The sequence below is a fragment of the Diceros bicornis genome, chromosome 10, assembly GCF_020826845.1.
Source record: "Diceros bicornis minor isolate mBicDic1 chromosome 10, mDicBic1.mat.cur, whole genome shotgun sequence".
Classification (NCBI taxonomy): domain Eukaryota; kingdom Metazoa; phylum Chordata; class Mammalia; order Perissodactyla; family Rhinocerotidae; genus Diceros; species Diceros bicornis.
In genome coordinates this window covers 52050551-52070401 of record NC_080749.1, presented here as the reverse complement: position 1 = coordinate 52070401, position 19851 = coordinate 52050551, and the positions used below count along the sequence as shown (strand labels likewise).

The following is a 19851-nucleotide window of genomic DNA, read 5'->3' as shown; positions in this document are numbered from 1 at the left end:
AGGACCACCATGCAAATTCCTTTTTTCAGGTCACAAGAGGAGCAGGTAACTGTACATTGGAGAAATCAGAAGGTCATCATCTTAATCCAGTACCAACCTTAACACCACTAATGCCCAGACAACACCATCTTGTGATGTGAGGCAATATGAAGTATTTGACATCACCCAGAATATTTATACTTTTTCTTTTGGTTAAAAACATTTAGCTTCAATCTAATCAAAGCTTTAGATCTAACTTACAGTTTATCCAAAACACACGGTATAGAGGGACAAGCTAAGACTACAAAGAATCAAGCATACAGATGTAGAAGGTGAGCTATTTTAGGGGATAATTGGCTCGATTTCTTAAAAAGTCAGCGCCATGAAAAAAGGAAGTATTGTATATTAAAAGAAATTTACAAACATAACAACTTGATGCAACATAACGTCCTACATTAGATCCTGGCTTGGACAAACAGGTGTAAAGGACATTCTTAGAACAAATTGGGAAAATTTGACTATGGATTGGTATTAGATAATATTAAGGAATTATTTTTAAAGTGTGATATTATATTGAATGTGTAGGAAAATTTTTAAAAAACAACACTGTCCTCAGCCTCTGTTAGGAGTCACGTGCTAAATGGCAGAAGCAGTGAATCTGGTTACCAAAGGGTGGTGAATAAGAGGTAGCTGTCTCTCTATACACGCTTCACTGCATATTTCCAGGGCTTCTCTAACCTCTCAGAAGTGACTAAAGTCTCAAGCAGATTGCCTCCAGGGCTTGGCTTCTTGGCTGCTTCTCTGCAGTCCGTTCACTGAACTGTGGGTTCTGGGGGAGACAGAAACTCTCAGTCACCGTTGAGAACCCTTCTGCTGGGCATCTGCCCTAAAAAAGTCCCAAAAGTAAACTCATGTCTAATTCCCTCTCCTTAAACCCTGATGCCAGTGTGACTGGATGAGAGGCAAGGTGAGGGCTGGCTCTCGAGTATGTGGCTGCTGAGAATGCCCCAGGATCTCTCTTCTTCTGCAGCAAAGATCCATGAGGCCAGCTGGTTTTGTCATGCTGGGCTGGCGACACTAGGTGAAATCACCATTGTCTAGGGACTGCGTCTCAGCTTTGTAGGCTCCAAAATTCAGTTTTCCAGTTCACTGAGGGGTGATGATTTTTTTGGTAGATGAGTTGCACTAACCAAACTCAGAAGAGTCATATTTGAAAAGCAGAATGCCAATGTGTGATTTTGCAATGAGTAGCACAACCTAGACTATCCTCTGCCCCTCACTAGTTGGTTGATATACTCTCTGAATTGCCTCAGAATTAGAGCAGAGGAGGCAGGGTACTCTTTGAGGATCTGATCAATCAAGCTGGTCTTGTAACTGGCCTTTTATGTTAGGGTTAGAATCAGTAACTTGTTTCTTGGACTGAATAGAGACTCACTGATTACCCTCTGATTCTCCATTTTCTAAACTTCATTTAAATTTCTTTCTGCAGTTTTTATTAACATTGATAAAATTTGCAAGATTATGTCTTATCTTTTATCAATTATAATTTAGAATGGCTTCTAGACAAACTGAGAAACCCATTAGTCGTTCACACATGAAAGAATATTCTAATTTCAAAACAGGGTAGGTTGCAGCTAATTCATTGTGGGTTGATTTTTGGTTAGCTTCCTGCTGTCTCTAGATTTGGGAATAGTTCTCATTGTAAACTCCTGTCTTACTTGGTAGCCCTGGGAGAAAGGCTAATTAGCATAACCAAGCAAATTTGTTCTTGCTTCTTTGATAGCTCTGAAAAAAATCTATTGTACATGGTGCTCTTAATAAGAGGTCAATTTCTTGTTCCCAATAAGCAGCAGTCAATCCATGCTGCAAAAGATGTGCTCGGACCAAGATATTTTAACATAGTAGGAGCCCCATGAATCTTGAAGGAGGCAAGTTTCAGACAAATAAGTCATACAACTTTCCTTGTGGAAGTTACTATGGAAGATAATAGAAAACATAAACATCAGAAATGGTTTTAATAAGTTCAGGTTCTGAAGGTAAATTAAGACATTTAAGAATGACAGCAGAGAAGAGGACACTGCCCTTGTGAAAGATTCCTTGCTGACCTGAGTACTAACAGGATTTCCATGTGAACTGGCCACAGGTTGAACCCCAATCGGTAACTCAAGCATTCTTATTTAGTTCTTACATGGAATTTGAATAATCTAAGGGCTGAGGGTATAAATGAGGAACAATACCCAGATCTGAATCTCCCCACATTTTCACCACGCATCTACTCTTTCCTGATTTGCATCAGCTAGGTGTCACTGCATACACTTCTTACTGCTTATATTTATTTAAACAGTTTTGAGGATTGAAACGTAATAAAATATTTTAAGAAATACACAAGTTACATGTTAAGTTCAAAAGCACCCAAAATGCATAATTTAATACATCTTTTATTACAAGGACTGGAAGGCTAGGAGTTCTAGAATGCTTTTTTATGTTCTATTTACCACCTCCACCACAACAAATAAGCATTTGCTAAGCACCCACTAAACCTCCCTAGGGTTGTGTTCATACTTTCATGCTTTTACCTGGAATACCATCTCCCCTCTTGCCCACCTGTCCATTGCATCCTTACCCTTTAGCTCAGGTATCAGCTCCTCTGGAGAGTCTTTCCTGTCCCAACCCCACCTCTTTCACTCTAGGCAGAGTTGGAGGCTCCCTGATATATTTGCACAATCTATTGAGCATAACCACACTGAAAACTTGGTTCTATAACTGACTCGTCTGGTGCCACATCCTGACCAATTAAAAGTGTTTACAAATCACCTAGTGAAGATGAGCTTTATTATATTTCGATCAAGGGAAGGAGAGCAAAGAAGAGCAAGCCATCTGGCTTTTGAGATATCAGAGCTGTTCCCATTGCTGTGCTCATCAGCTTTGTCTTTTCTTTTTATTTTTTAGTTGATGAAAATGCTCCAATTCCCAAGTGGCCTGAATAGTCACCAATCACTAATCAATGAAAGTGTAGTAATAACTGAATTTCTCCTCAAAGTGACTAAAAGAACTAGTGGCAAAATGTTTCCCTTTTTTTCTTTTTCTCATTAAAAAATAATTTTTTTCTGATTAAAAATAATATATATTCACTGTTGTACTGTATAAAATACAGATATTCAAGGAAAAGAAAACAAAGATCAGAGATAATCTCCACACTCAGATATAATTACTGTTAATATCCTCGTGTATATCTTTTCAGACACTTTTCTATGCATATAATATACATTTTTAAAGATAATGGTTCATGACATATTTACTATTATAATCTACCTTTTGTAGTTATGAGCATCTTTCCATATATTTGTAATACACACATATGCAAGTGTGCGTGTATGTCAAATTTATGGCTGTATGGTATTCCATTGGGTGATTATCATAAGTGATCTAACTAATCTCTTATTTTTGGATATTTAAGTTGCTTTCAGTTTTATCATATTATAAATGGATCATTAAATATTCTGTACATACAGTTATGAGTACTTGTCCAATTATTTCCTAGGGTAAAGCTTAATGGTGAGGCTATTGGGTCAAAGGGTGAGCAAACTTTTTGCTTATTTTAAAGCTCTTGAATTATATCATCAAATTCTCCTCTAAAAAGCAACAAAAATTAACACTGACATCCACAGAAGTATGAAAGGACCCATTTTACATCATATTACCAACATTGGGTATTATCAGTCTTTTTAATCTTTGCTTACCTCTTTGGCAAAAAAACAAAACAAAACAGTGGTACCTCATTATTATTTTAATTGGCATTTCTTGATTTCTAAAGAGGGAAAACATTATTCCTGGGCTTTAATATATGATGTGAAGGAAATACAAAGAGTATAGGAGAAGTGAAAACAAACGATAATAGTGCAAAATAAGATCACTATTATTGCAGGAAGAAAAGGGAAACAAGAAGGAATAATCACAGCTTTTGTGTTTTTTTCTCATTAGGTTTGGCTACTCGGTAACTTTTTTTTTTTTTTTTTTTTTGTGAGGAGATCAGCCCTGAGCTAACATCCGCCAATCCTCCTCTTTTTTCGCTGAGGAGACGGCCCTGGGCTAACATCTGTGCCTATCTTCCTCCACTTTATATGGGACGCCGCCACAGCATGGCTCAACCAAGCAGTGCGTCGGTGCGCGCCCGGGATCCGAACCAGCGAACCCCGGGCCGCCGCAGCGGAGCGCGCGCACTTAACCGCTTGCGCCACCAGGCCGGCCCCTCGGTAACTTTTATAACGATTTTGAATACATACCTGTATCTCATCCCCAATCAGTATCATTGCTGAATGAGTGGAATATGCAAGTTAGACTTAAATATATGGATATTTGTTTGCTCTTGGATACAATTATTTTGAGTTTTAGAACATGGCTCAAAGACAAATTCATCAAAAGGGCTCAAAAAGGCTGATAAATGTTCCATAATGCCGTTGCTCTAAGTTAGCACTAGTTAGATTTATGTACTTATGCTGATTTCCCAAATCCCACTGAGCCCTTTAAATTTGATATTGTTTGCCTCGTTGCGTTTCCCCAACCATGAGCCCATCCAGCCTTAATCTGCCAGTTCTCGCATTCTCATTTCCTCTTTTTTCCTCCTTCACTACTCTTTTGCAGGCAGCTGTCACTGTGTAACGTCTAAGGTAGAAGCAGAAAGCTTTTCTTCTTCTGAGAATACTTGCCTTATTGGAAAAAACGACACTCAGCTGAGCGCCACCCATAAAGCCTCCTTCAGTTCTCTGTTGGCAACCAAAGGAACCACGAGAGAACCGGGCTTCAGGCCCAGAGATGGAGTTAAGATGCAGCAGTGAGGAAGAGCACCGTGACCTGAAGTAATGCACGGCCACGGGCTGAGGGCCACAGCACAGCCAGAACAGCTGAACAACACTTCACTGTGCAGAGGGCTTGACCACATCATCTCATTTAATCCTCATGTCACCGCTAGCAGCATAGGTCCTACAAGGGTTCCCATTTTGCAGCCAAAGTTTGGGCTGTTTAAGTAACCTGTCCAGGTCACGCCCAGATACAAATCCACATCTGGTGGACACAGAGCCTATGCTCTCAGTATTCAGTGCCATTTTGTTACTGGACTCTTCCAGATAGCCACATAATCATATTTGAGTGTTAACGAATGACACTTGGATCAACTAACCTTTAGTTCTAGAAACGTTGCCAAGAGGCAGATTAAATTAAGCCCGACTATATCAGGAGATACTCCTTGACCTCTGACCTGCTGACCTTTTACTTACCTTGTGTCTATGGACTAATAATAAGGTTATATATACTTGTACCACACTTAAGGCTCTAATTTGGTGGCAAGCCTTCTTGAGATTCTGCATGATAACAACAACATACATTACATGCACGATATAAGGTCCTCAATAGCTTCCCAGATATCATTTATTCATTCCACAAACATTTATTGAGCACCTTCAATTTGTCTCCTACTGTTATTGGGGATACAGCAGTGACCAACGAGACGTAAGATTCCTATGCTCATAAGAACCTACATTCTAACGGAGGAGGCAGATAATAAACAAAAGGAAAAAGTAAATATGAAAGCATGTTAAATAGAAGTAAATGCCAAAGAAGAAAATTAAAGCAGAGAAGGGGCACAAGAAGTGCTGGAGGCAGGGTCTGCAATTTTAGATTGAGTGGCTACAGAAGGTGACATCTGAGTAAGGAACATAATAAATAAATAGGAATTGATGTCTTTATGAAAATGTTTCTAATCAAAAGCTTCTAAAGTGTAAAAACCACTATATGTTATGGCACGTAGAGGCCAGAGGACAGTTGTAAACACTTGGTAAAGGTTTAGCAACACACTTCATGACGTATATTCTTGGTATACACATACATATTCATAACACATTAGTTCTAAAGAACTTGGACTAGCGTTGCCAGATAAAATACAGGACACTCAGTTAAATTTGAACTCCAGGTAAACAACAAATAATTATTTAGTATAAATTTTTAAAAATACTTTATGGGACATACTTATACTAAAAAAAATTTTGTTGTTTATATAAAATTCAAATTTAAGTGGGTATCCTGCATTTTTATTTGCTAAATATGGCAACCCTTACTTGGGCAAATCAGCATCTCAGCTTCTTCACCAGCAAAATATAAATAAAAACTCTCGCCAAGCTGGGGGAAAAGGATTACATGTGTGCTTTCAGGCAGGACAAAACAAAAATATAAGACAATAGGATTTTAAAAGGATTAAATTAAGAGATGTATACATGGTCAGAATTTAGAAATAAAACATCTACTTAGCAAGGTGTTATACTTATTGTTTATAATTTTGCACTTCTGCAAGACAAATCCCTGAACTTGGAAACTTCAGGCTTGAGAGAAGGGAGAATGATAACGACAGGGATCTGGCGTGGCTTCCTTTCTGTAACCTCTGTCCCTCCTTTGGGTGGGGTCACAAGGTAACTGGTGGATTGAGTTACTTCTGAATTACAGTTCTAGCACTCTAAAGACTGAACTAGGCCAGGGCATAGACTTGTGGAGGCAAAGGAAACTTCAGAGACCATTTACCACATCTTTTTCATGCTGTAAGTGGGGAAACTGAGGCCCAAGGGGGTGATGAGACTTGTCCAAGCAAGTCAGAGGGAGAGAGACAGGACTAACATCCATGTCCCTTGAATGACGCTGTTGTCATCAGTGGACGCCCCCCCCCCCAAATATTTAACCTAGTTTTCCTCCTTTAATTCTGAAAGCAATACTCAGTTGGAGGAAAGAGAAGCAAGAAGGCCTGAACTGAAGTGCACGATGAGCATGGCACTAAATGATGAGGCCCAAAGACAGATGAGGGAGAGGTCATGAGGGTAGGAAGTAACATTTTAGGGAATTTTTAAAAGAGGAAGTAAAAAAGCTTAACAGGATTGTGTGCAGTGGGTAGTGATTATCAGCGATGTTGCAGTGGAGAAGCCCCAGGACAGACACCAGACAGAGCAGCGCTGATGTGGGTAGACATTTAGGTGTGGATGGAGGAGCGTCAGGATCTAAAGGGAAAGTGGCTGACGAATTACCTCATTTAAAGGAAGGAAATAGCACTGACTTTCTTTCTTAATTTTAACTTTTTATTTTGACTTAATTTCATATTTATAGAAAAGACACAAGAATAATACAAGGAATTCTGTGTATTCCCCAACAAATTCTCCGAATATTAGCAACGTACTTATTGCTTTATCCTCGCTCCTTCTCCCCTACATGTATGCTGATATCCATATACACAAACATATAATTTTTTTCTGAACCATTTGATTGTCACTTGCACTTCATACTCCTTTATCCCTAAAGACCTCAATGTGTGTTTCTTAAAAGAGCATTCTCTTATATGACTATAGTACAATGATCAAAATCAGGAAATTAATATTAATACAATATTATTATCCAATGTACAGACTGTATTCAGATTTTGCAAATTGTCCTAATGATGTCTTCTATAGCAAAAGAAAATCCTAGATCATACATTGTATTCAGTTGTCATTTTCCTTTAGTTTTTCTTTCATCTGAAACAGTTCCTTAGTCTTCCCTTGTGTTTCATTTTGAGCCTACAGGTCAGTCATTTTTGAAGAGGTTCCTCTGTTTGGTTTGTCTGCTGTTTCCTCATAATTAAATTCAGGTTATGCACATTTGGCAAGAAATCCACAGAAGTGATGTTGCGTTCTTCTCAGTGCATCCCATCAGGAGGCACATGCTATCAATTTGTCTGATTACTGGCGATGCTAACTTTCATCACTTGGTTAAGGTGTTGTCTGCCAGGTTTCCCCCCTGTCCTTTTGTAATTAATGAATATCTCATGGAGATTTACTATGATAATGCAAATAGCTTGTTACTCCTTAAACTTTCACTTACTAGTTTTGGTATCCATTTATGATTCTTGCCTGAAACAATGATTATTTTGGTTGTTGCCAAATGGTAATTTTCTGCTCTTATCATTTCTTCTACATTTATTATTTTGCATCTTATTGCAAGGAAAAGTTTACCCTGTTTCTTCTTCCCTTCCTCCCTCCCTTCTTCTTTTCTTTCTATCAATGTGAATGCATGAATTCTCATTTTATTCAATACATTATACTCCTTTATTATCATTATTTACTTTGATACTCAAATTGTCCTAAATTTGGCACTGGCTTAATTTTAAGGAGTTGGGAGTAACAGACTTCAAAATGAGTACTTTGGAAAAGAATGTAAAGAATGTATAATACTAAGGATTACATTAAAAAGGTAGATTCTTCAGAGATAACAACAATAACTCCCCCTATTACTACTACTGATGAGTGCTTTTCTGTTCAGATGAGATGCTGTGTACTTCATATATGTTATCTGACTTAATTTTCATGACCTAGTGAGGTAGACATCGTGCCATTTTGTCTTCCATTTAAAGATGAGGAGACAAAGGCTCTGAGAAAATAAGTTATCAAGATTCTACCCTTAGTTGTAGCATGTCTAGTAGACTCCAGGGCCCCTGTTCTCAACCACCAAGGCAACCCTAAAAATAGAGGTGTGGAAGTCTTCAGGAAAGGATAAAGGTCTCAGAAGGAAGGCTGAACTGTTCCATAAGGTAGCTGGACATTTTTTCCAGGACCTAAAGAGTCATCTGAACTTTGTGCATTTTTACAAGTGGGGCAGTTGGAAACTGTCTACAAGTCTGTCATCACTTTATGAACTTCCCTAACCCGCTTTGTGGAAACTGTCCAACTCTGCCTGAAATCTAGTTAGGAAAGTATTAAGACAGAGCGCAATTGTGCCAGTGTCAGGTGACACAGACCCAGAGAGACATGACTTGGTCAAGTCATCCAGGGAAGCATTCCCATGGGTCAAGACAAATGAAAGCCAAATTCAAGAAGAGAAGAAAAAATTAAGGGACCAGTAGAGCAGGAACTCTTAAGAAATTCAGTATCTATTCGATAGATCCCAGGTGAAGACAGGGCATAGCTTTGCTCTCCCCCCAGGCTAACATACTAGATCCCTCTTCCTGCAATAATACCACCATGTCCACTACCACTACACATCACTTTTAATAACAAATTTCAGAGTCTATGAGAATGAGCTTAGGCGAAAGAAGTATGTTGCATGCTAGTGAAACTAATGCAAACAACTTCCCTGCCTTAGAGGGAAAAGCACAGTTGGATGTGAGAATAACATCCTTACTCTCCCAGTAGGAACAAACTAAAAATAAAAGACAACAAGGTGCTTCCTGCCAGTCAGTAAATCCAATAAGCAAAGAAGTTGCCTCAACCTGGTGCTGGGTAGTTGTCAGCCCGACTCACTCCATCCAAGAGTAGCCATGTGGTTCTCAGAGCTAACAGCTGCCAAGCAGAACCCCTCAGATTAACCCATAGGTGGTGTTGAACCACTTCCCATTAAGATATTTGCAAAGCAAACAAAAATGATAGCCCCACTCTGAGTGTTGGGAGCCGGCCAGGAACGCTGGCTGTTCTTGTTGACACAAAGAGCTCTCAGGGGAGGGTCTGGGCCAGAGCTCAGAAGGCCACTCCTGCCTGCATCTCCAGACTGTGTTGATCTTAGGCCACTAGAATCTTGGTATCAGAGACTGTTTATTATCTAATTTCCCAATCACAGCGGTCTCTAGAGCTCTGTTTCACCAAGGCTTTCTATTTCTCTCTGTCTTCCCGATCCATACTATTCAGATGAAAACATTCAACCCTCCTCCTGTTTTGTCTACTCATCAAGGAGACAAGTCTGAGAAGTACTAAGATGCAACAGAGAGAGTGTGGCATTACTACTGTCAACAGCTTCCGTGGCAAATACTTGGTCAGGTTCCTTCTTAATTTGAAGTGACTAGGGCAATGCCGTTGGGAAATATGCTGGCATACTTGTGTCCTACAGGTAGGCACCAACTGCCATTTAACTCACAAAATACATTTGGAACTGAAACACTAATATTGTTCCTTCTAACCAGAGAAGAAAATGAAATAAAGTTAATAAGCTGTGAAAATGTACAAAGTTAATCTTCCTTCAATCTGTAGGATTATAGTTTCGGTTTCTTTAAATGTTGATAATGAAACACTTTTATATAGAATTCATTTTTACACAAATTTTGTTTCCTGCAATATTTTCAACTTGAGCAAGTTTTCTTTTCTCAAGTTTCTTTTCTTTCAAAATAGGCTGGATATGCAAAGGCATTTTTGTCATCTGGATGAGGATACAAGCAAAGTAGATATCAGAGATGTGCTGAATTTCTAGAATTTCCTACACTCACAAAATGACTAATGTAGGAAGGGGATAAGAGATGGCAAAATGGTTGCAAGAATTTGCCAGACTTTGTCATTACCTGAAATTGTCTTTTAGATTAGAAACCAGAACTTTAGAGATGTGGGTATTAATTATATAAGGAGAGAGACAAAGAAAGAAAAAGAGAGAGAGAGAAGAAAGGAAAGAGAGAGAAGGAAGGAAAGGAAAGGAAGAAAAAGAAAGAGAGAGAGTAAGAGAGAATGAAAGAGAAAGAAGAAAAAAAAGCTAAAAGAGATTGAGATTTCTTTAGAAAAAGTAGAGGCATCATCATACTAAAAAACTGATATTTTACAAAAAAAGAAGAGAGCCATCTGACATTTAAAGTACAAATTTAAAGAGAAAGTTTTAGAATCTTGAATATATCATTCATTTTTAGATGATATTTATACAAATAAAATTAAATGTCACTGGACCCGTGTTCTCTGTAAATGTGCAAGATTTCCAGAAAGAAAGTGAATCTAACCTTGCAGGTCAGCTTTGCAGAGCTCATGCCATCATTTTCTAACTGCATAACTTGCTAATGGCAAATGTGTTTAGGGTAGATTAACATAAGTACAAATTCATGTCCATAGGTGATCACATTAAAGGCCTTAGTGGGGTGTTGTCGTAACTTTAGATATATATAAAATATGTTGGACATACTGGAAATTAGTTCTCATGCCGAACTGTCCAAATAGTTTCTGGAGATGCTCCATCTTTGTCTGAAGCACCAGGCACAATAACATTGTCTTGAAGTGTGAATCTCACGTGTGGTTGGGTGTGGTCATAGAACACAAGTCAAACATGCATTCTAACATCATTTCTGTCTAAGTTCACTACGTTCTGGTTCCTAGCAACTGACCCTTAAATTAAGATATTAACCATAGACAACCACCTGCCAATAACTGAGCTTCTACAGAAAACATAATTAAGCATCTTCCCAAACTTGAGGCTTATTTTTGAATTAGGAAGGTAGATCCATTACAGAAAAACAACACAGTGTCAACAGCATCTCCTTTTACTTATTTTGTTAGCTTTTTGAGAAAGCCAGGTTTCTACTTTATCAAAAATTAATTATTATGTTCAAGTCAAACTCAAGATAAATAGGAAGCATTTCTTGAGGACAAAGTAATTAAATTTGGCTTTGGACCAAACAGAAATAAAAATTCAAGGAGCACATATTCATTCATCCATTCATCAATTATTTTTATTTTATGCCTATAATGGCCAAAGATTCTAGATTCAGTGAGTCATAAAGAAATAACTGACATAGTTTTAGCCCTGGAGTTTATTATCTCATATAGATTATAGTAATAACAGCTAGCATTTTTGTTCACTTACTACACGCTAGGTTGTCTTTTAAATATTTCCTATAGTTTATTCTCACAACAGCCATTTGAGGTAGGTACCATTACTAGAAATATGCTTAACTTGCCCAAAGTCATTGAGCTAGTTGGTCATTGAGTTAGTCTGGGCCTAAAAGAGAAACAGTCTGGCTCCAGAGATTGTAGCCTAAACTGTTTCCTCTACCTGCATTGTGCCCCTGCACACAGTGGGCCAGAATCAAACTCAGATGCTGATGGGGCCAGGCCATGAATTAAGCAGGACAAAGAGTTGGTATCAATGGACAAGAGCCTCTACTCAGTTGAGATACTCCAGTTTTTCAAGAGCCACCAGAAATCTGAATTGTTATATAAAATATTTCTATTTTTATATGTTGGAAACTAACTAAGAATTTCAAAACATTGTGCAGGCCAAACAAAATACGTTTGCAGACCATATTCTATCCAGTGACGTGGCTGTGTATCTTTTGGCTTATAGAATAAGGTCCAGAATATTTTATGCAGCTTTTAAGGCCTCCACATCCTGGCTCCCGTCTGCCTTATTCCCTGTAATAGCTCTCCCTGTATCATTCCACTACCACCCCACCCTTAGCCTTCATCCCACTGGACGTCTCACCCTCCCAGAGTGCCCCTTGCACATCCTGCCTCTGGGTCGTGTCTCACTCTATTGCTCCCACCTTGGATCCTCTTTTCCTAGCTCTAGTCTCCTTCAAGGCCCTGCAGGAGGTGCCACATGGGTGAGATGGGATGAGTAAAATAACAGGTAAAGAAAGAACTGGCAAGGGAAGTCTATTCAGAAGGAACAGCATGAACAGATATCCAGAAATAGGAAAACAAAAGACATGTTGAAAACCACCAAACAGCTCCAAATATTTTAAAAGAGGCCTCTGGTCCTTGGAATCCGGCTATAGAGAGAACTCTGACTGCTGACATTCTTGACACGCACAATCCTTCTAAAAGGGTCCTTTGCACAAGGATCACTTGATTTAAGGTTTGTTGAGATAGTTCAGATAAATATTTATATACAGCCATGAGAAAATCCACAAGAAAAAATATAACTCAAAACAGATTTTTCCTTGAAGCTCCTTTCAGCTGGTGACAAAGTTTCTGGCTTCAAAAAGGTTTTGAAAATAAATGTGACCGATTAATATCTTAAAAATCTAGAAACTCTAAGAAGGCCCTAACAATTAAGGAAGCTCTGAAAGTTATCACTTGAGGGTGTGCGAGTGGAATCCTGGCCATATTGGCAAGTGTGAGTCTTAGGCCCAAAGTCAACCTCAGATTTATCCATGAGATAAGAGCCACGAACACAAGAAAATAAAATTTGGCTCTCAAGTTAAAGCAGAGAATGAGCACTGTTAAGTTTCTAAAGTGCTGGAATTCTCAATGTTTATTTTGATCTACAGCTCTAGAGCCAAGCCAGAGAGGTCCTGACCCTCTGACCCTTCATGTTAGTTAGCTTTATAGGAACTTTTCGAATATCACTACTACTACTATTATTGCTACTACTTCTATCACCACGACCAACGACAGCTGACCAACAACAGCTCACCATCATCCCTTACTGAGCATTTATTACATGTCTAGAACTGTGTTAGTTCCTTTGCATAGATTATCTCTAATCCTCAAAATTATTCCCTTTTTGCAGCCTAGGATATTAAAGTTCGGAAACATGAAGAAACTCGCCCAAAGTCTCATAGTTTGTAAGTGGTTGAACTAAGATTCAAAACCAAGGTCTGTCACCAAAGCCCATCCACTTTCTACCTGAACGAAACGACACAGGCCACCATCCCTACCACTGCTCCCCCACCTGCTGCCTTTTCCCCTCTGGTTCCATACAAAGTCCTCTAACGCGTTAGTGCACTAACTTGGCCACAGTGGTAGGAAATTTGCTGGAGAGCACTCGCCTCCTGAGGGAGTGAAATGAAACTAGAAGGAAAAATGAGCGTGGGAATTGAAGGGTGGGAAAGGAAAGGTCCTCCTGATATGTAAAGGAAAGTTTGGTTTTGCTTAGTCTTAGCACTGCCACGTATTTCTGCAACAACCCCACGCACAGGGTGTTTGTCAAGATACGTGGCAATCTGTATTTCACAGCTCACATGAAAATCCAGCCCAGTTGGCCTTGACTGGGAGGCAGTTTCTCTGGCTCATCAATTCTGAGGTCAGCCCAATTGGCTTCAAGTCCCAGAGCCACAAGGATGACACATGGGAGAAATATGGGCTCGTTTTCCCCTCTTGCGAGGTGCCAACTCCCCTTGAGCTGCTTGAGTTGTGAAGGTTCCCATCACTCTGAGTCTGAATCCTCATTGAAGTGGTCCACGAAGAAGCAGCTTCTCTAGGGGTGTGTTACAAGCTGCTGGGGGAAAAACATCTGCACCAGCATTATCAATCTCCTGCCTCCCTCATAGGGGCTTCTTTTTACACAACAGGCTAGCTGTGCTAAAGAATGTCAAATAAAAGCCTTGCAAGAGCTTTGCCATATGCAGGCCAAATTAAATTAAGGGGCGTAATCCTCACTATTGTACTTATCAGCATTAAAATGGAGGATTACCATCATGGGAACAAAGCCCCATGACATAAAAGACTATTTCCATTCTATCATTCACTGTACACAGTTACAGGCTCATGTAGGAAGTGGAGCATAGAAATGCCACACCAACCGCTGACTTCTACTTTCAACCTGAGGTTTCCTTCTCCCTCGCCAAGTGAACCCCACCCCATCATGCACAGACGGGAGTGACTTTTCCGTGAGGCCGTAGGCTTTCTCCCAAGAATTTGGTGCTGGAATTTTCTCCACCAATCACAGGGTGACAGTTTTATGCCAATCAGAGTTTATTCCTTAGCTGATTGTGTTTTAAGATTTGCTGCAATGACAGTTATAGAGAACATAGAGTAGAAAAAGCCCTGGGCTAAGCATTTGGAGCCTGCAATCTAGAGAGGCAGTTGAATGCACCACTTAAAAGTGTGGGCTCTGGAGTCAGAAGGCCTGCGTCCAAACCCTGACTGTCACTTTACTAAGTAACATTGGAAAGTCACTTGTAATCTCTAAATGTCAGAAGTGATAAAATGTATACCTCTCCCATAGGGTTGTTATGAGGATTAAATAGGATAATGCAAGTAAAACACTTAGCACAGTGCCCAGGAAGTTGTTAACGAATATCAATGTGAGCTGTTGTCATTATTGTTGGAGATAGAAGATCTGGATTCAAGCCACAGACCTGCCGTTTATTCTCTGTGTGACAGTGGGTGATCCCCGGACTAGTTGAATGAGGGCAGAAGTAAGTAAATCTGATACATCCAACCCAGAACTAGGTCTCTGGGCCAGCATTTGGAACCTATTTGATTAGCTTTCCAGAGGTTCAGTTTACTCATCAGTAACTTGGAGTTGGTGACACCAACCCAAAAGGCTGGTGTGAGAATTACGTGAGATAATTGTGGGAAAAGACCTGGCATCGCAATAAATGTTGGGTGAATCTGAGTGAAGATTTCAAAATGTCCTTATCGTTCTTATTCTCAGCAATATTTCTTGTCATCTCTGGGTCTTCCTTATGATCGCTCCCCTCTGATTTTGCCATGCCTTCATCTTTCCCCAGTATATATCTGCTCCCATCACTCCCCCTCTGGGACTCTTCTGGCACACACTGCCCTTTCTTCTTTGCCTACTTTCTCCATGTGGAAGCTGAAAATGCCAATGCTCTCTTCCCCACCCTCCCTTGCAGCTCTCCTGCAGAGCCGCCTCTGTCAATTCTGGCCAATGAGATGTGAGGGTAGTGTCTAGGGAACTTCTGGGAAAGGTTTCCCTTCTGACAAATGGACACAGACTCCTGAGGAGAGCCCCCTTTCCATCCACCTCTTCCTCCCTGCTTTGGACATTGCCATGTGAGGAAGTAATGCTTAGCACTGCTTCAACCACCTTGTGACCATAAGTGGAGACATTGCTGATATGCCAAAGTAGCAGAACAAAGAGATGGAAAGGGCCTACGTCCTTGATGACATCCCTGAGTGGCTGACCCAGCACTGGAATTTCTGTTTTTGGACCTCTTGTCCTGAGGGATCCTTGAGTCTATTGGTAGGAGGTTCTGTTACTTGTGGCTGAGAGCATGATCACTGGCACAATTCAGCTCTCTTCTTCTTCTTTCCATCCTCCTTTTGCCCTCCAAGACTTCGTTCCTGTCAACCCCTGGGCTGACCCACAGGGCATTGAGGTGACCATCAAACACAGAGGGAAAAATAGGACCCCACTCCCCCGGGATAAGAATGTCCTGACACACTATCTGTATTCTGTTGTTGCTGCCACCACCCAAAGATTGAGCAGGAAGAAAATTTCTCTCATAAAAATCTCTGTCCTGAAGAGTGACTCAACAAACTTATTGAGTACCTACTGCATGTATCAGAAACAGGCAGAAGTAAAACTCAGCCCTCGCCTTTCAGAAGCTGACCTGCTAGGTCAACCACACCACAGGGCAAAACATGAAGAGCCATAGAGAGTGATAAACCACAGTGTGGTCTGAGGACTGTCTGTGAACCATTACCACTCACAATGTCATAAGATGCTTGTGCCAAAATGTAAATCAATTCATCACCAAGTACACTGGTTAGTTCAGCTGATATTTTTTTCATAACAAGACTTTCTTGATGAAGAAAGTAGTAGGTTGATTTACATTCCGACACAATTTCATTATTTTGTTGCAAACCAACACTTTGAGTAGTACTGTTACGAAAGTTCAAGGAGTGTTAAATAGAATTAAGGTCTTCCTGGAGGAAAGGGATATGACAGTGTATCTTCACAAAATAGGTAGGAGTTGAGCAGAAAGGAATGGGCAGAGAGAACAGAAGAAGGAGCACTGGTAGAACAATAAGGAGTCTGATTCTAGGGAGCCAGAGGATGCATACAGAAATGTATCAGAGGTGAGTCTGGAGGACAAACTGGAGCAAAACAGGGAGAGGCTTGGAATAGCAGACTGAGACATCTGAATATCTTTTGGGTGAAAATGGGAAGCCATTAAAGTTCTTTGAAAAGTCAGAGTATGTGTTAGACGATTGATCAGGTGTCAGAAATGAAAGCTCATCTGTAAAGAGGAGAGAATGGAGAGAAAGAGATCATGGCAGGCCTGGACCAGGGAAGGATTCTTAGAAAATGATTGGAGATGGGGTTAAGTGAGAGGTAGGAATCAAAAATGATGGCCAGGTTTCAAGGCCGGGTTATAAGAGAGCATTTGTGCCACTCACAGAAGTGGGAAGGGCAGGTGGAGGAGGCGCTTTGGCGGGGGCTTTTCTGCTGAGGTTCTGGTGTGTAAATCAGGAATACATGTCTAGCAGGAGTGGGCGTAGGAGTGTGGAGCTCAGAACAGAGATCTGAGAATCATGCTCTCACGGCTGAGAGGTGACACCAGAATACACCAGTGAGAGAGGATATCACACAGGTGAGAAGTAGAGAAAGAAGAGAGTCTAGGACTTGGAGAACTGCCTGCATGTTGGTGATGGGTGGAAGTTGGAGCCTGAGAAGGATGTCTTGGAGGAAGAACTTGAAGACTGCAGTACTGCAGACACTCATGGAAGAGAGTGATTCAAGGAGAATATGTGGCATGGAATTGAACGCTGCAGAGTCTGATGAAAATGAGCCTCTAGCAACTGAGAGCTGAGATTCCCGAGGACAGTTTTAGAGATGTGGGGAGGGCACAGATCAGATTTCAGGATTAAGGAAGGAAGGGTTGGTGAGGGAATGAGGCAGTCAACCTGGATGTCAGTCTGAGGAAGTCTGATGGTAAAAGCAGGAAGACAGGAGACAGGGCCAAGAGTGGGCTTTTGTTAGAATGGGAAGAGGTATAAGCAAAAGGGAAAGAGGCAGCAGAGGGAGAAAGATGTGAAAGCAAGGAGTGGGCTAACTGATGGTGGCAAGGCCTGGTGGGCAGGAACATGACCGAGGGTTAGCCTGTGCAAGGAAGAGGACCGGCGGCTTTGTGAAACAAGAGCAAAGGAAGAAAGGACAGCTAAAGATAAGGAGAGACTCTAAAGTGGAGGGAAGTGGAAGTTGCTCACAGCACTGTCCTGAGATTCTGAATAACATCAGTCATCAGCTGAGGTTGAGGGGAGTCAGGCTGGGGTTGGAGCCATTTACCAAACTAGTTGTCTGACTTGGCCAAGGTCAAAGAGCTGGAAAATGTTAGCACTAGGACCAGAACCCATGTCTTCCACCTGCCAAGTTCAGTGGTCTTTCCACTGCATCAGAAATTCTAAACTTTGTTATTCTAACATGAGATGATAGGTCTATACTAGTCCCTCAAGAACCTTAAATGAGCTATTCTGACTATTAGAAAGGTCAGCTACTTTAAAAGCAGTCCAACAACAATTTGAGACCAATTTGTCAAGTCTCAAAAAATTAAGAATTATTTTTCAAAATTACATATCAAGACCATCTCTTTCTCCAGGTGAAAAGATGCAAAGAACTTTCTAATGATCTGCTTCTTTCTCCAAATACTGGAGTAAATTTTAATGCAAGTTCCCACAATCAATTTGGAGGAAAATAAGAAAAGCAAGCATCATTCTGGTTAGACCTTCCCTTTGCCATGGTCCACTCCTTCCTATAGTTGTCTCCTCCTCCTGGTGACATATATGATAAGGCCTGGAAACCTTTTCTGGGAGAAGGTAGGTTATGTAGTTTTCCCTGAAGAACAGGAAGGCCTCTGAGGTCCTCGAGTCTCCAAGGCTTGGTGTCATGGCCTGGCTGGAATTAAAGTAACCTGAGACTACATTTAGCCAGGGTCATTGGCTCAGATGTACATTGAAAATAGAGCACTATAGCCCCAGGCAATAGCACTCCACTCATTTTGAATTATATTTAACTAAAACCTGTGAGTAAATAGGAAATGATACTCCCTTTCTGCATTAGCTTAAACCCAAGGTTTTTCAACCTCAGGACTATTGTCATTTTGGGCTGGACAATTCTTTGTTGTGAGGGGGCTGTGCTGTGCATTGTAGGATGTTTAGGAGCATCCCTGGCCTCTACCCAGTAGATGCCATTAGCACAACTCCTCCCCCTAAAGTTGTGACGATAAAGATGTCTCCAGACATTGCCAAATGTCCAGGGGAGAAGGGCAAAATTGCCCCCAGTTGAGAACCACTGCTTTAACCCGATGAGGCCAAGTACAAGCTTTACCATGAAGAGAACCAAAAAAGCAGGATTGTGTTCAGGTTGTCCTGTAGAATAAAGATTTTTGCCCATAGGGTAATGACCTCTAACATGGGAGAATCTGATGGGGGACACACACTTTTTGGCTCCACTCTCTCCAACTCACCAAAGTAACAGTGTTAGAAATACTTTTGTTTCATTGTCTATTGGAACCGAGCCCTTGAGTTTAAGACTGGGAACATTCACGAGTAAGACTCACCGAATTTTCTCAATGATAGCAGGAGAGTTGCTTGAAGTCTCTGTATGGCCACTGTTGGATTCTGCTTGTGGACTCCTTTTTTGATCTACAGAGCCCCTCAGAACCGAGGGAAAACAAACAAGTACTTAGAAATTTAAGGATAAATTCAGAAATAGGCAAGGTTAGCGCCCATCTATGCTCTCTGCAGCACCTCTCTCCCTGCTCTCATGCTGCTCGCTGACTTTCTGCAGCCTTTGTCTAGGACACATCATCAAAACCGACCTGTTCTGTGATCACAGGCCTTGCTCAGCGCTAGGTGCCAGCCAGCAAATTGGATAAAATAACTTACGCTTATAGGAAAACGCGCTACCTCTCTCTGGAAATAGATACAAATACGGGACAGAGATTAAAGGCCCCCAGGTGAGGCAGATCACAATAGCAGCAGCAGGCCCTAGCTGGAACAGCACTGTGCTAGAGTTAGTAGACAGACTTCTAGTCCTGGCTGGGCAGGGCAGGGCAGGGCAGGGCATGGCTGCCTGCTGATGTGGATATTAGGTCAAGGAATGAATTGTCACAATGTGGGTAGGATTCACTGCAGGTAGGGAATAATTCCAGGGGTAACCTATTTCTACATTGTGATTGAGGACAGTTTACTGATGAGTTTCTCAAGAGTTAGGGTGACAAATACAATTCCTTCTTCCTGTGACCATGGCAGCCATAACTAATCAATCATGGCATTCTATTCCACTGAACCTTAATTCAGCTTCAAGTTCCTTCTTAATACAATGCTTCACATCAGTGGTTCTCAAAGAGTGGATCCGCATCATCATGACTTCATGAGAATACATCATATGAAGCATCAACATCACCTAGAAATTTGTTAGAAATGCAGA

At 40.8% G+C, this 19851-nt stretch overlaps 1 protein-coding gene across 1 annotated transcript in view; it reads right to left on the bottom strand.

The window, feature by feature from the left end:
• MYO3B (myosin IIIB) overlaps positions 1–19851 on the bottom strand; it is a 265307-nt gene that overhangs the window by 84457 nt on the left and 160999 nt on the right. Inside the window, exon 23 of the mRNA XM_058548594.1 lies at positions 18980–19103. Coding sequence (XP_058404577.1) covers positions 18980–19103 — 124 coding nt within the window. The remainder of the gene's footprint in view (positions 1–18979; positions 19104–19851) is intronic.